Below are 15,860 nucleotides of genomic sequence, written 5' to 3'. Positions count from 1 at the left end.
CTCTATCTAATCTCCCACATCCCACAGGAAGAGCACATCACTCTACTAAAGACATTTTTCTCCTTCACAATCTACAGATCAACAAAATTGGTCCAAAAAACAGTGCTCCAGGCTAATTTAGTCCTTATGGTTTATATTTTAAAACTTCAATCAAGAGATAGATCTCAATAAAACATCTCAATAATCAAGAACCCACTCTATTCACTACTGTAGAATTACAGCAAGGTTACATGTTAAAAACTATGCATTTATCTGTTCCTGTGCTGTGAGCTCTCCCACACAGGTTCATCCAAGGTCAGCTGTGAATGTTGCTGTTTTTTTATATTGTTCCTCAATGCACAACGATGTCCTGAGATATTTGAACTCAAACAGCAAAGGCAGTAACTGTGGAGATTCACTGCTGTGTCAGTAATCAGTGTTTCTTTCTCTCTCTCCCTCATTGACCATGCGGTCACTGCCTTTTGTGTCTTCCTTCTTTTAAAAGTGCTGTTGTTTTGATCCTTTCCCCTAGTGTTCCAAAACAATGCGACAGTGTATAAAACAGTAATTGCTCCTCCTGGAATTTGAGCAAGTCACCTCCAGCCCATGAAATACCTCAAAAAAGGAGCAGCTCTTACAGTCTCAATTTCTCCCCGTCCTCCATCTTGGATTACCCAGAACCCATTCTGAACTGTGTTGGAAAATACCTTTTTATGTTTTTCACACAAAGCGAGGTGGAGGGGACAGGAGAGAGGGGGGCAAATGGTGTAGAGACACACTGCAAGAGACAAAGGGGGTCACTAATTGTGGTGAAAGAGAAATAGGGATGTAAAATGGGTGTAAATTAAAGCATGATAAGGAGCAAATGGGTCCTCTCTGCTAGAAATAATATAAACAAGATACAGCCTTGAGGGAGAGGGGAGATTGGTGAGAAGGCATGAGAAATGGATGACAGGTATCTAATATTGTGGAATTCAGTATTGAGTCCTGGAAACTGTAAAGTGTCTCAGTAGAAAATGAGGTGTCATTCCTTGAGCTTGCATTGTGATTCTTTGCAATGTTACAGTGGTCCCAGCACAAGGATGTTGGGAGAAGAGCAAAGTGTTTTATTTATTCATTCACAGGATGAGGGTATCACTGGGTGGGCCAGCATTTATTGTCCATCCCTAATTGCCCAGCGGGTAGGTATGATTCAGCCACATTGCTGCGGGTCTGGTGTCACATCTAGGCCAGACCAGGGAAGGATGGCGGTTTCCCTCATTAAGGGACATTATTGAACTAGATAGGGTTTTTCGACAATTGACAATGGATTCATGGTCATCACAGGACTCTGAATTTCAGATGTATTGACTTCCAATTCCACTGTCTGCCGTGGTGGGACTTAAACACAGGTGATCAGACGTTATGTGGGTGACTGGATTAACAGTCCAGTGATAATACCACTGTAATGTACTCCTCTCTGTGGAATAGCAAGTGATATGGCACCACCTCCCCCATTGCTTAGCATGGTCCTCCCACTAGTTTTCAGGAGTAGAGGACTGATCCTTGTGGCCCTAAAGCTGGGATCGGAGAGCTTTGGCTGGAAAATTGTAACCTGGTGACCCTCCCTCCCCAATCCCCACCAAACCGGGATATCACTCTGCTTCAATGTAATTGCAGGTGAGTAACCAATAGCAGCACAGCAGAGGATTTTATAGAACACACACACACACACACACACACCAGCCATTTGTTTGCCAACATATCCATCCTTCTGACTCACTGTATTCCTCCACCAATTGGCAAGCAAAATGCCCCATTAGGTAAATAATTGTTACCCAACCAGCTTTTATTCCTGTTCACAACATTTTTACAGCAAGTCAAGAGATACTTTCAAGAAAAATGGAAACAAAACAAAAGTCCTTTATTCTGTCACAGAGCTGCACAGCATAGAAAGAGATCCTTCAGTTCAGCCAGTGCATGCTGAGCAAAACCCCCAAAAATCAACCATTCGCCCTGGCTCATATCACTCCAAACCTTTCCTATTCATGTACTGATCCGAATAGCTTTTGAATGTTGTAAATGTATTCACATCCACCATTTCTCCATATTTTCCCACAATCACAAACAGCAGGGACCAAAACAGCGATTCTCAATTCCTGGAAGAGCAAGGCCAATCGTTGAGCATTACCAACTCCAGTATAGTCCTCAGTTCAGTGAGGACAGCAGGCACAGTTCGGAACAGTCACAGCAGAATAAAGACTTTTCACATCCTGTCAAGAATGGTGGTAGATAAGCAACTGGAGAGGTCTGTCAAAAAACTGCCAGCCCTTAGTTTGAAGGAGCCCAGCACATCCTCAAGGTCACTGTATCCACAGCTATTTGGTGGAGGGTGGGGAAATATTGTAGAGTGTGAACTTGTTCACTCCAGCAGGGAGAATAAAAAAGCAGCTTATTCCTTAAATGGAGAGAGATGTTGTAGAACTGGGAGTTTCAGAGGGAGCTTGGTGTCCTGAGACATGCATCACAAGATGTTAGTGAATCACCTCACACTGATCGCACTAAGAGAGGGCAAACTGAATGGGAATCAACATTAAATGGGAAGAGAGTGAGAGGGGTAGATGAAGTGAGAGATCTTGGTGTGCAAGTGCACAGGGCCCTAAAGGTAACAGTACAGGTAGATACGGTTATGAAGGCAGATGGAATACACTCCTTCATTGATAAAGGGATAGAATACAAAAGCCAGGATATAATTATGGAACTGTGGAAGACAGTGGTGAGGCCACACCTCAGTACACTGGAGTTCTGGTCACCACATTCCAGGAAAGATCTAATTGCGCCAGGGAGAGTGGAGAAGATTTACAAGAACATTGGCAGCAGAGTGACTCACTGGTTACCACTGCTGCCTCACAGCACCAGAGATTGGGGTTCGATTCCTGCCTCAGACATCGGTCTGTGTGGAGTTTGCACGTTCTCCCTCTGTGCATGGATTTCCTCCCACAGTCCAAAGATATGCAGTTTATGTGAATTAGCCATGTTAAGTTGCCAATAGTGTTAGATGCATTAATCAGAGGGAACAGGGTCTCGGTGGGTTGCTATTTGGAAGAGCAGTGTGGACTTGTTGGGCCCAAGGGCCTGTTTCCACACTAAGTAATCTAGTAAACATTGCCAGGCCTGGAGAATGGTCATGACGATAGGAAATATGGAGAGGTCGGGGTTGTTTTCCTTGGAATACAGAAGGCTGGGGATATAACAAGATTGTCTCTGTCCTTCAAGATTTTGTATGCGGAGTGGACAGGAGGAGCCTGTTTCCCTTGGCAGAGAGAGTTCCAAAACCAGGGATTATAGATTGAAGCTAAGCAGCAGAAAGATTAGAGAAGATGTAAGGAAGTACATTTTCTGTAGAGGGTGGTGGGTGGCTGGAGCTGGCTGCCCAAGTTACTAGTGGAGGCAGAGACTCAAAAGCTATTTTACCAAGTAGCTGCAGTGGACTACATTGGAAGATAAATGGACTGCGACTGTTAATTAGGAAGGGAATAGAATATGGAAACAGTTGTACAGGCCCCTGGAAAGACTGTATCCAGATTACTCTGCACAATTTTAGTCAACTTATACAATAGAGCACAGGAACAGGCCCTGATTGCAAATTCTGATTTTTACCCACTATGTGATTTCTCTCCCTGTTAGTCACATGAACAAGAATCTATCAAGATAACCTTAAACATTGTTAACACACCTACTTCCAACCCCACCACTGGCAGTTGTGTTCCCCCACACTCCCCACCCTCTGGGGAAATATTTTGCCTGCACCTCACCTAAACTTTCCCTTTATTGTTGAATAAAATGATATAATATTCACTCAAGGGATTCTTGAAGTACAGACATTTGAGGAAACGTTGCACTAAGCACATCTTCATTCCAGTTTAGAAAAGTTAGAGATTATTGTAAGACATTAAGATGCTGAGGGAACATGACAAAGCAGACACTGAAAGGATGTTTCCAATCATGGGAAAAGGGAACAATATTAAAACAAGGGGCCATTTAGTTTGAGGATATGAGGAACAATGCTTTTTCCTCTGGGAGGGTGCAGAGTCTCTGGAGCCATCTACAGGGAAGGGAGGAGGCATGTTCATTGAATAGGTGTGCACATGTGTGATTTTCTTTTTTAAAACCAATACCAAGGGAGACTATCACAACTAGGGAGGAAGTGACTTCAAGCTACAACAACATCAGCAATCATCTTACCAAAATGGTTCACTCCTGCTCTGAACATGTGCCTGTGTTGGAGGAAAAAAAAACAGCACATCGAGACACAGGGACTCAGTAAATAGGAAGATGCAGAGTAGCATAGAGGAACAAGGCAGCCTTGGGGGTACACATTTACCTCAATTTTCTGTCCAATTCCCATAACCCTCCAACCCACTATCCCAGCATGCACGGCACTCTGGGGTGGTGAAAGAGATTCCTCATCCTTGGGGCCAGCAATCTCTTTCCCTAAGGGACAGCAGGTTATAAAACTAGTCTCATTCTTGGTTGCTTCCTCCTGTGGAGGGGACCATCCGACAGCACTGCTTGATGTAGGACAAAAAACAGGCCAGCACAAAGTTGCATCATTGTGTTAATGAAGCCAATATATTTTCCTAGATTAAGTTACTTAGTGTGGAAACAGGCCCTTTGGCCCAACAAGTCCAAACCGACCCCATTCTCCTACACATTTACCCCTTCACCTAGTACTACAGGTGATTTAGCATGGCCAATTCACCTAATCTGCACATTTTTGGATTGTGGAAGGAAACCCATGCAAACACTGGGAGAATACACAAACTCCACACAGTTGCCAGTGGTGGGATTTGAACCCAGGTGGCAGCAGAAAGGTATTTTCCTACCTTTCAAAAAAAAACGGTAAAAGAGCCCATAACCAAAATCACAGCCTTACATGTACTGGGCAGAGTTTAGTAATTGCTGAACCAAGTTGAATGAAGCACAAGGGCTGAAACAGGGCATTAACAAAAATCAGGAATATACACCACTGCAGTCAAACCCTGCCCCCCCAAAGATGACAGATCTGGATAAAGCCACAGCAAGTTCAGGTCTCGGTGCCTCCTCATTCTCATTGGGAGGAGATTTCCTCACACCAACTGGGAAAGGAATTGCTATCCCGAAGGACACAGCTGCATGAAACAAGTGAAGCCACTGCATCAATCATTTGGTGTGTGTGAAAACAGGACAGACATTAGCCCAAGGATAAGCAACAAGCCCAATAGGCCATTCAGCCTTGGACAGCAGACTGGCTCAGTGACCATATGACTCTGTATCCTGTTCCCACTTTCTTCCTCTACCCTTCAGCTTTCAGAGAACCATCTCAATGCAAATTGATGTTTTGGTCTCAACTGCTGAAAGAAATTCTCTAGGCTCACTCTGGTGGGAGCCATTCCTCCTCATCCTGATCCTAAAATAACCAATTGCAGATCCTTTAGGGAGTCACTTCTGATTTTAGACAGTACAATAAAACTAGCTGAGGGAATATGGTAATGGTGAATAACTTCAAACATTCTGAAGGGCACAGTCATGGTCAGTGGCACCAACTGATTTGAATTCCTCAATGATATTAAGGAAAAAGGTGAACCTATTGAGTGATCTTAGCATGTACGAGCATTATTACTGAATATCAGCCTCTCTAGGGGATCACCACTGATCAGAACCACAAGCATGTTGCTACAAGAACATGGCAAGGCTGGGAATTCCAGTTGGGGAACTCCAAGCCACTCACCATTTGGTCTGACAACTAATTGCTGTCCCTTCCCTAAATACTGAACCACAATTCATACTCACTTCCAACAAGACTGCACAGCTTTGTTATAGACACACACCAGGGACTGGTTTCTGTCTGGTTTATTTGTATTCAAGGTCGACAGTTCAATCTCATGACACTGGGGACAGACTGGGCTGGGTTCTTCATTCTGTACACTGCAGCCATCAGCATCAACAGGAACACCAGAAACCCAACAGCTACTCCAATCAGAACAGGAGATCCAGCAGCACCTATGGGGGAAGGAGGAAGGGGGTTCAGATATTGGAAAAGATGCTCAGTGAACTAAACAAGGAACATCACTTACCATTCGCATTAAGCAGCTGCTTCGACTGGCTGTTCTCAACTTCCAGGAGAGCAACGGGACCAGGAGCACTTACCAAGGTCCCCTCATGGAGGAGAGCACTCCTGCGTGTCCCTGTTGGAGGGGAACAGGAGATTGTTAGAAATCATGTTGACACTACAGCCAGGATGCTGTATCCTTGGTAATTGGATATAGGGGCAGTGAGATCGTGGAGGTGTGGGTCTCAGCTTAATAAAGAGCACCAAGGAACTCACTTGGACCACATCTGGTTGTACAGTCATCCTGAGCAGAGGGAGAGCAAACCTCAGCACTGCAGTGCAAGTAAACCTAGAAAGAAGGAGAGATTTTAGGAGAGCTTTCCATAGATCAATAGCCCAGGTTGTAATACAGAGACAGCAAGAGGATTTCATGAGCTTGGCCTCATTCCTTCCATTTGGTTACCTGTCCAGAGAGGGGCTGCTCAGACACTCCATCCAAGAAAACAAACGTCTTCACTTCAAACCGCTTGTGATGGGTTGGGAACTGCAGGCCAGAAGAGAGACCGACTGGGTGTAGGAGGGTCAGATAGTCATCACCTTCATAGGGACACCTGAAACACAAGATGGTCAGGTCACCAAAACGGTCGAAACCAAACCACAAATAGACTGCAAATAAAATCAGGTAGCAAGTGGGAGTAGCAGTTGCCAGGAAGGAGGGTGCCAAGAGGGGGCAAACATATCAAAAGACCATCTTGCACCAGGATGTAATGGACCTTGTTGTAGAGACTTGTAGAAAGTTTCAGACAATGCACCCATAATGCAAAAGCTAAAATGGACAGGCCAGTTATCTGTCAGTTCATTCTGTCAGAGAGAAAGTTAGAGTCCTTAATTGCAATCCACACTATTGGGATTGGTCATTGGAGGAAACATCAAACAGCACAGATGAAGGGCAACCTGAGATTGTGGAGAGAGATTTCTAGAAACTATTTGACAAGGTGTCAGTGACAGCAGGCAGCTCATGGTGTAGGGACAACATTAACCAAGATAAATGTTTGGTCAGCTGACCCATCACGTTGAAACAGCAGGGCCTTCAGTCAGTGGAGGGAAGATGGATTTGATCTGAGAATCATAGGAGACTTCACAAAGTGGATGCTGAAGAGATGTTGCTTGAGTGTCCCTAAAATAAAGGGAGGAACGAGGAGTATTCTTTTGAAGGTGGGGCAGGAGGTTTAGTAGTCAATCAATCTTAATACCACTTTACTACACACTTTACTGTGACACTATACTGTAAGAATGGAGTCTTCACTCCATACTCTGGAAAGCCTGGACTTGGTACTTTCAGATCCTTACCCATCCACCAGGAGACTCCACTGCAACTCATGGTCAGGGGCTGGCACAGGAGTTCCCCAGCAGTCCCGCAGTCTCAGGACTATCATTGGGTCAGTGCGATCCTTCACACGAACCTCAACAAACACCGACTCCTGAAGGATTCTCTGAATGGGGTAGTCACTGTCCCTGTACCACCAGCTGTAGCTGCCATCTAACAGACAAAAATAGAAAAGAACAAACCAAACAGTCACTCCCCTGAAGGGATACAATTAGGGCGGCACGGTGGCACAGTGGTTAGCACTGCTGCCTCACAGCGCCAGAGACCCGGGTTCAATTCCCACCTCGGGCGACTGACTGTGTGGAGTTTGCACGTTCTCCCTGTGTCTGCGTGGGTTTCCTCCGGGTGCTCCGGTTTCCTCCCACAGTCCAAAGATGTGCAGGGTCAGGTGAATTGGCCATGCTAAATTGCCCATAGTGTTAGGTAAGGGGTAAATGTAGGGGAATGGGTGGGCTGCGCTTCGGCGGGTCGGTGTGGACTTGTTGGGCCGAAGGGCCTGTTTCCACACTGTAAATCTAATCTAATCTAATCTAAATCTAATCTAATCTAATCAATTCCCAGTGCTCCTATTACCAGGGCAGCACTACCTGTTGCTATTCGCAGCTCCAGCCTCAGGATCCCATCTTCAGAAGCAGCTAGTGGTGGAGGGAGGGTGTAAACTGAGACATTGATTTGTAAGCCTGCCTCATGCTCCCCCTTGTACTTGCACTGGATGTGCAGCCTGTCGAGAGACAGAAATAGGCAGTGGAGTTGTAGTCAGTAACACGTCCCTTTCCAGACCAACAAATCCCACTGCCCTCTCACCTGAAGGTACTGTCCCGGGTTATTGAGCCCAGTGGCCCCCTCTGAATCATCCTCTTCCCCAAGACATCTGTTTCATTCACAAAGCTCCCATTCTCCTCCTGCAAGGGAAGACACTGTTTAATAGGAAGCTGGCCCGTTCAAAGGGACAGAATGCTGGAGCCTCCAATACTCACCCGCTGGGTCAAGCCACAAGAGGTAATTGGGAAGTGGAAGGCTACAAGTTCTGCTGTGACGAGCTTAGGCCTGCACTCAGCTTCATGTCCATCTTTCACGTACAGAGATGACAGGTTGAGGGCAGGACGGGTCAGGTTCCTGGTGATTGCTACAATGAACTGGCCATCTGCTGTGCACACTGCAGAGAGAATGGGAATGTTCAGTTTCCCCTTTGGTGGAAGTGACCTCCAAATCATTGACAGAGGGATGAAGCCTCAAAGTCCCAAAATCATTCATAAAGTTATACAGTTCCACTACTTGGTGTCAGGTTTTTATCTGTAGGTGGTCAACAATTTAGGCAGATCATCTGATGTTTGAAAGTGAATACAATATCCTACAAGGTACTCTAGAAGCCATGTGATTACCCAATAAAGTGGGCAGGCTGGTGGGGGCATTCTGTCAATGAATACTAAGTGCTTCTATTAACGCAGTAATGGATCCCAAGGGGAGTATTAAAAGCTCCCAAAACAATAGAATGGTATGGGAATTCCAAACTTGAAAGTCAAAGTAAAGCAGACATGTTCAAAATACAACTTACTGTGGAGGGGGTAAATGAAAACACATGTGCTGGAATGTCAGGACATTACACTGTCCTGTGCATTATCATAGGGTAAGCCTGGTCAGTCATCCAAACCACCAGCCTTTCCCATCACCCTCTGCTCCCAAAAAAAAAAGGGTGTGGTCGAATAGAGCCAATAAAACGTAGAACTTGGATGACAAGTCAGGCAGTTTTGAAGGAGCAGTGAAGTTAATAATTTGGGTGGACCCTTCTACAGGACCAGGAAGGGAATGGAGGCTTAAATAGAGGGTGGGGTGTGAGGGTTGTGATTGGTCAGTGGAAAGGGTGCACTGGATTGGTGAACAAACAAAGAAAGTTTACAGCCCAGGAACAGGCCCTTTGACCCTCCAAGACTGAGCCAATCCAAATCCACTGTCTAAACCCATCACCCAATTCCTAGGCATTGAGATCCCTCTGCCCCCCACCTTAATGAATCTACTGTGCCTGACCCTACCACCTCTGCGGAGTGTTCCAGGCACCAACCACCCTGTTAAAATACTTGCTGTGTACATCCCCCAGACACTTCAACTTGGGGGGGGGGGGTGGAAAAACAGACCTCAGTATTGAATCCTCACCCAGGGGACAACCTCTATCCACCCTGTCTATACTGGTCGTGATTTTGATTTTGTAGACCTCAGGTCTCTCCCCCAACCAATATTCTCCTTATTTTGACAGTCCCCTATGCTTTCACTACACCAATCTTACCGTCATCTGCAAACCTACTGATCAGACCAACAGTCCAGTTCAACCTGGATAAATACGAGGTGATGCATTTTGGAAGGTCGAGTTTGAAAGCTGAGTACAGGATTAAGGATAGGATTCTTGGCAGTGTGGAGGAACAGAGGGATCTTGGTGTGCAGGTACATAGATCCCTTTAAATGGCCACCCAAGGTGGACAGGGTTGTTAAGAAAGCATATGGTGTTTTGGCTTTCATTAATAGGGGGATCGAGTTTAAGAGTTGAGAGATCTTGTTGCAGCTCTATAAAACTTAGGTTAGACCGCACTTGGAAGGCTGCGTCCAGTTCTGGTCGCCTGATTATAGGAAAGATGTGGATGCTTTGGAGAGGGTTCAGAGGAGGTTTACCAGGATGCTGCCTGGACTGGAGGGCTTATCTTAAGACAGGTTGACTGAGCTCAGTCTTTTTTTCATTGGAGAAAAGGAGGAGGAGAAGAGGGGACCTAATGGAGGTGTACAAGATAATGTGAGGCATAGACAGAGTCGATAGCCAGAGACTATTTCCCAGGACAGAAATGACCAACATGAGGGGTCAGTTTTAAGCGGGTTGGAGGAAAGTATAGAGGGGGATGTCAGAGGCAGGTTCTTTACACAGAATTGGGAGCATGGAATGCATTGCCAGCAGTTGTGGAAGCGAGATCATGAGGGACATTTAAGAGACTCCTCGACATGCATTTGGTCACAGAAATTGGAGGGTGCATACATGAGGATCAGTGGTCAGCACAACATCGTGGGCTGAAGGGCCTGTTCTATCAGATCATTTATGTATATTACAAACAACAGCCCCAGCGTGGATCCCTGTGGAACACCACTGGTCACCTTTCACCATTGAGACACTCCCTTCTATTACTGTCTCCTGTCGTTCAACCAGTTCTTTATCCACCTAGCTAGAACACCCGGCACATCATGTGACTTTACTCTTCTCCATTAGTGTATCATAGGGAATCTTATCAAAGGCCTTACTAAAGTCCATGTATACGACATCTACAGCCCTTCCTTCATCTATCAACTTGGTCACTTCCACTTGGTGAAGAAGTGGATGGACAAGTTGGGTCCAGGCAAGGTGATAGGGAGGAGGGGGAAGGCTGGATATAGGATGGGGGGCAGATTTGGAAGCTGGTGACTCCACATTAAGGCCATTGGGCTCTAAGCTCCCGAGGTGAAATATGGAGTTGGTGCTTTTCCAATTTGTGTGGGGCTTTATTTTGAAGGTGGTGGCGGTGCAGGATAGACATGTCATCAAGAGTGGGAAGAGTGAAATGGCTGGTAACCAAAAGGTCAGGGTTCATTGGAGCATCCAGAGATCAGATGCTGTGAGAGAGATAGTCTAAATCTGTGCTTTGTAGTCTCCTGGACAGTGATATCAGGAGCAATGGATGCAGTAGACCAGGTTGGAAGAGGTGCAGGTGAATCTCTGCTGCATTTGCAATGATTGTTTGTGGCTTTGGACAGAGGGGAGGGGAGACGTAGCAGCAGACATTCCCTGCAATAGCAACAAGTGCAAAGGTGTCAGGAGTGGAGGAAGGGGTCAAAGGAGTGATGTGGAACAACAAGGCAGTCACAGAGTGAGCAGTCCCTATGGATAGGGTCATTGGTATGGGGAAGTATAGGTGTTTATTTGGTGGTTGGTTCTGACTGGGGGTGGCAAAAATGGTAAAGAACGAGGTGTTGGATTTTCAGGTTGGTGGGGTGGTACATAAGGAGCAGGGTTGTTGGGAGGAAGGGGTTTGAGGGCAGAGGTGTGGGAAATGGAGGAGATGTGAAGGGACATTAAAAGTCACAGCAAGGGGGAAATTACAGTCTGAAGCCGAGGACATCTGGGATAGAATCCCAAATACTGGGAATAGATGTGACAGAATTTGAAAATGGGAGAATGGGCTTACACTTTTTTGCAGCAGGGGTGGTGAGGGAGGTGTTGTCGAGATGGCAATGTGACCCAGTAGATTTGAAATGAATGTCAGTAATATATTGATTGCCAGAGGTCCAGGAAGGGGAGGGACATGTCTGAGATGGTCCAGGTAAACTTTAGATCAGGGTGGATAGTGTAGGTGAAGTGGATGAACTGTTCAAGCTCCCTTTGGGGGCACAAAGCTGTGCTAATGCAGTCAGTCAATGTAGCAGAGGAGATGAGGGATGGTGCCCATATAGCTGTGGAAGAGGGACTGTTCCACACGTAAAGAGGCAGGCATAGCTCAGACCCACCTGCACCCTGGCCACCCTAATTGTTTGCAGGAAGGGAGGGGGGGGGAGGAGTCAAAGTTGAGGGGGAGGACCAGTTCCACCAAGAGAGAGAGTGGAGGGGGACTGGTTGGTCAGTTGGAGGGGGACGAAACTGGGGGCTTTTAGGCTCTCTATATGCCTGTATCTCCCTGATGAGAGTCTGAGTGTCCATGGGGAAGATGAGGTGCTGGGACCAGGAATTGATAGTCTAGGTGAGGCACTGGAAACTGTGCCACTATTTCACAACATGTGAACAAAAACTATAGAATCTAAACTCAGGAGCCTGACATTTTGGGGGGGGTGGGGAAAGAAGTGAAAGGACAGTGCAAGTTGGAGAGAATCCTGAGGGACAGGATTTACATTTACTGGGAAAGGCAAGGACTAGCTTTATGGGGGAAATCATGTCTCATTGATTTGATTGAGGTGTAGTAGTAACAAGAGGATTGATGAAGGCAGAGCAGTGGACATGATCTATAGAGAGTTCAGTGAGGGGTTTGATAAGGTTCCTCATGGTAGGCCAGTCAGCAAGGTTAGATCACGTGGAATACAAGGAGAGCTAGCAATTTGGATACAGAACTGGCTTGAAGGTCGAAGACAGGGTGGTGGAGTAGGAGGATTGCCTTTCAGGCTGGAGGCCTATGACCAGGGGTGTGCCACAAGGATCAGGGCTGGGTCTATTGCTTTTCACCACTTATATAAACTATAAGGATCAGACCATAGGAGGTACAGTTACTAGGTTGGCAAATGACATCAAAATGGGAAGTGTCATGGACAGTAAAGGTTACCTCAATACAACAGGGGCTTGATCAGATGAGCCAGTGGGCTGAGTGGCAGATGGAGTGGAATGGATATGGAGGTGCTGCATTTTGCCAAGGCACATCAGGGCAGGACATATGCACTTACTGGGGAGTTTTGCTAAAATACACAACCCTGGGGAGTGCTTGTTCATCTTTCCTTGAAAGGAGGAGAGTCACAGGTAGACAGGATGAAGGCAGCATTTATTGTTCAGAGAGAAGAGTCTAGGAGTTTGAGGTCATGTTGCAGCTGTACAGGACATTGGTTAGGCCACTGTAGGCCTGTGTGCACAATTCTGGTCTCCCTCTTTTAGGAAGGATATTGTGAAACTTGAAAGGGTTCAGAAAAGATTTACAAAGATGGTGCCAGAGTTGGAGGATTTGAATTATAGGGAGAGGCTGAAATAGCTGGGGCTGAAAAAGCATCTGAATGGGAAGGGTTGAGTGTGATATGAGCCAAGGGCTGGCAAATGGGACGAGAATAGCTTCGAATATCTGGTCAGCATGGATGAGTTGGACCAAAGGATCTGTTTCTTTACTTTGTGACGGAGGAAGTGGAGAGCATGGGTTGTGTCCCGAATGTGGGTGGGGAGTTCCTGGACGAGTGGGAAGAGGACAGAGTCCAGATAAGAGGAGAGACGTTTCTTCAGGGAGAGGTGGGCTCCACAGGGAGGGGAGTGCATTATTTCCCCCGCCCCCCCCCTCCAACTCTTGATTTAATCCCTGCCCTCCCCTTCACTGTTTGATCACAGCATTGCCCTTTGATGCTTGTCACTTGCCACAGGTGTTTTTCTTCCTGGTGGTGGAAATTTGAATAAAGATTCTTACACCTGGGTCTTCCACTCACCAGCACACACACACGTGCTGGAGAAAAACAAGCACGACCGCTGTTAGGCAGTAGGGTGGGGTTTTTTAAAAAAAAGAAGAGAAAAGAGAATTCAGTGGGACAGGAGCAGGCAGAGATAGTGGGTTGAGGTAAAAAACAATGACTGCAGATACTGGAAACCAGATTCTGGATTAGTGGTGCTGGAAGAGCACAGCAGTTCAGGCAGCATCCAAGGAACTTCAAAAATCAACATTTTTGGGTAAGAGCCCAACTTTTGCCCAAAACGGCGATTTCGAAGCTCCTTGGATGCTGCCCAAACTGATGTGCTCTTCCAGCGCCACGAATCCAGAAATAGTAGGTTGGCCAGGGCAGTCAGGTTTATGGATTTTTGGGTAAGAGATAGCCCCCTCACCCAGCACTGCCCATTTCTGTCAGGTTGAAGACAGTGGATGAGAGATCGCCTGATGTTGATGGTCTGGGAAATGGCAGCTTGGTGATTAAACGTGGAGTCGTGTTCAAGAGAACATTAGGTGGTGTCAGAGAGTTGGTACCTAGCCTCAGGTGTGTACCAGTCAGTACACCCCACTAAGAATACACCTTCCTTGACAGGTTTGATAGAGAGCTTGGGGTTGGAGCAAAGGGCTGCATGCTTGGATAGTGAGGTTGGAGTGGGAGAAAGAGGTGCAGAGATTCAGGCAATTGTTGTCACATCAGCTGGAGACAAGGAGGTGGAGGGAGGGTAGGGGGTGGAGGGCAGTGTTGGGAGAAGTGATTGACAGAGGGTCTGTGATGGTCACATTCAAAGCATATCATTGGTTGAATACATAGATCCTTCTGATGAACAGACATCCTTAGCCAGAGGAGATGCAGTATTAATCTTGGGGGAAAAGGGATAGTTACAGTCTTGGAAGGACATTTGGGATGTCCTGAAGTGGAAAGCTTACTCCTGGGAACAGAGAATTAGAGAAATTGAAAGAATAGGAATCACTTTTGTAGGATGGGGGGGGTGGAAAGCTGTGGTTTAAGAGAAACGGTATAGTCAATGAGGGTGGAATACAAAAAAAAAGGGAGATAAATGACTACACACCCCCACCTCCTTTACCATGAGGATACCAGATACACAGACCAGGGGATTGATCCACCCCAAGCACTCACTCCACCAGTGAGTATGTAGAAACTGTCAATCACCTCCCTATGGTGACACCAGCTTTGCCTTGGTAAGAGAACTCAGAACACAATCCCAAGCAGCATCATTTCAGCTGGGCAGTTTCTAACTTGGAACCATTAAGTTACAGCAAATGAGACACCTCAACATTACAGGGGCACTGAGAAACATTGCAATGTCATACCAAGTTAACCCTCTATTCAAACGTCTGCTGCAGCTGTTTAATAACCAGCTCTTCCTTAGACAAAGAGAAATTCAGTGAGACCAGGATAACATTATCCATCATCAAACCAACAAGCCGCTTCACTCGGGATTATCCCCCACTCGATGAGGGAGGGACAGAGTCATGTTCCTGAGTTATTTCCTCATAGACAGGTCCCTTTACCTCCCTCCCACTGACTCCCCACAAACAGCCCGTCACCATTGCACAAGGAAACACCAACAAGTCCCGGGTTATTTCCTCAGTGCCAGCCTGGGGTGGTCCTCATGCTTCCCTTCCCTCCCCATTCGGGGTGGGCTCCTCTCCGGGAGGAGGCTGGTCTCCTTACCTGGGCTGTCTCTCAGGTTGTAGAAACAGGATTGCCCACTGAGACTCGGGGACTGAAAGCAGCAGCCCTGCTTGATGCACTCAGTGCTGTTGATAGTGGCCAGGCCACACGGCAGCCTCCAGCCCGGCTCCGGAGGACACACAGCAGAGACCAGGAAGGGCCGAGCGGCCCAAAGGTACAGACACCAAACCAACCAATGTCCCATCGCGCTGCCTGAATCTGTGCCTGCCCCTGAGCACCAACCCGCTTTATAGCCGCTAATGAGCTCCTGGCCACAGGTTTCTCGTGTTGAAGAGGCTTTAACTGTCACTGATCCTCATTAAGGATTAGGGCGAGATTCCAGCTACAATCACATCTTCACAACTGACGCTGCGTTCCACTGAGCCCAAGATTGTATTTTGTTCCAGAATCAGTTCTGTGGGGATATGGAAGTAGGAAACAAGAGTCAGAGAATTATGACGGTGCAGAGGAGGACATTCGGCCCATCAGCAGTCCTGTTCTCCACTGCTAACCTGCTGCCTCTCCCCACACACAATTTACATCAAAACAACCCCCAAA

The 15,860-nt window shown here is 46.7% G+C and overlaps 2 protein-coding genes across 2 annotated transcripts in view; both read right to left on the bottom strand.

The window, feature by feature from the left end:
* LOC140494383 (zona pellucida sperm-binding protein 4-like) overlaps positions 1-15,860 on the bottom strand; it is a 38,410-nt gene that overhangs the window by 2,160 nt on the left and 20,390 nt on the right. The window lies entirely within an intron of this gene.
* On the bottom strand, positions 5,861-15,520 carry LOC140494437 (zona pellucida sperm-binding protein 4-like). Its single transcript, XM_072593620.1, has 9 exons — positions 15,303-15,520; positions 8,414-8,592; positions 8,241-8,338; positions 8,024-8,157; positions 7,400-7,589; positions 6,513-6,660; positions 6,326-6,398; positions 6,075-6,185; positions 5,861-6,000 (listed from the first exon to the last, which is right to left on the bottom strand). Exons 1-9 carry the CDS (start codon positions 15,505-15,507, stop codon positions 5,861-5,863), a joined length of 1,278 nt encoding a protein of 425 aa, XP_072449721.1. The 5' UTR covers positions 15,508-15,520.

This window comes from Chiloscyllium punctatum, chromosome 24 (genome assembly GCF_047496795.1).
Source record: "Chiloscyllium punctatum isolate Juve2018m chromosome 24, sChiPun1.3, whole genome shotgun sequence".
Classification (NCBI taxonomy): Eukaryota; Metazoa; Chordata; class Chondrichthyes; order Orectolobiformes; family Hemiscylliidae; genus Chiloscyllium; species Chiloscyllium punctatum.
Note: the sequence above shows the minus strand (reverse complement) of the source record. Positions and strands in the feature narration are given on the sequence as shown.

Coding starts and splice junctions, on each gene's coding strand:
- LOC140494437 (XM_072593620.1), bottom strand. CDS start 15,507: ATGGGACATTGGTTGGTTTGGTGTCTGTACCTTTGGGCCGCTCGGCCC. Junction 8,593..15,302: donor CAACCTGAGAGACAGCCCAG/GTAAGGAGACCA, acceptor TTCTCTCTGCAG/TGTGCACAGCAGATGGCCAG. Junction 6,399..6,512: donor AGCAGCCCCTCTCTGGACAG/GTAACCAAATGG, acceptor CCTTCTTTCTAG/GTTTACTTGCACTGCAGTGC.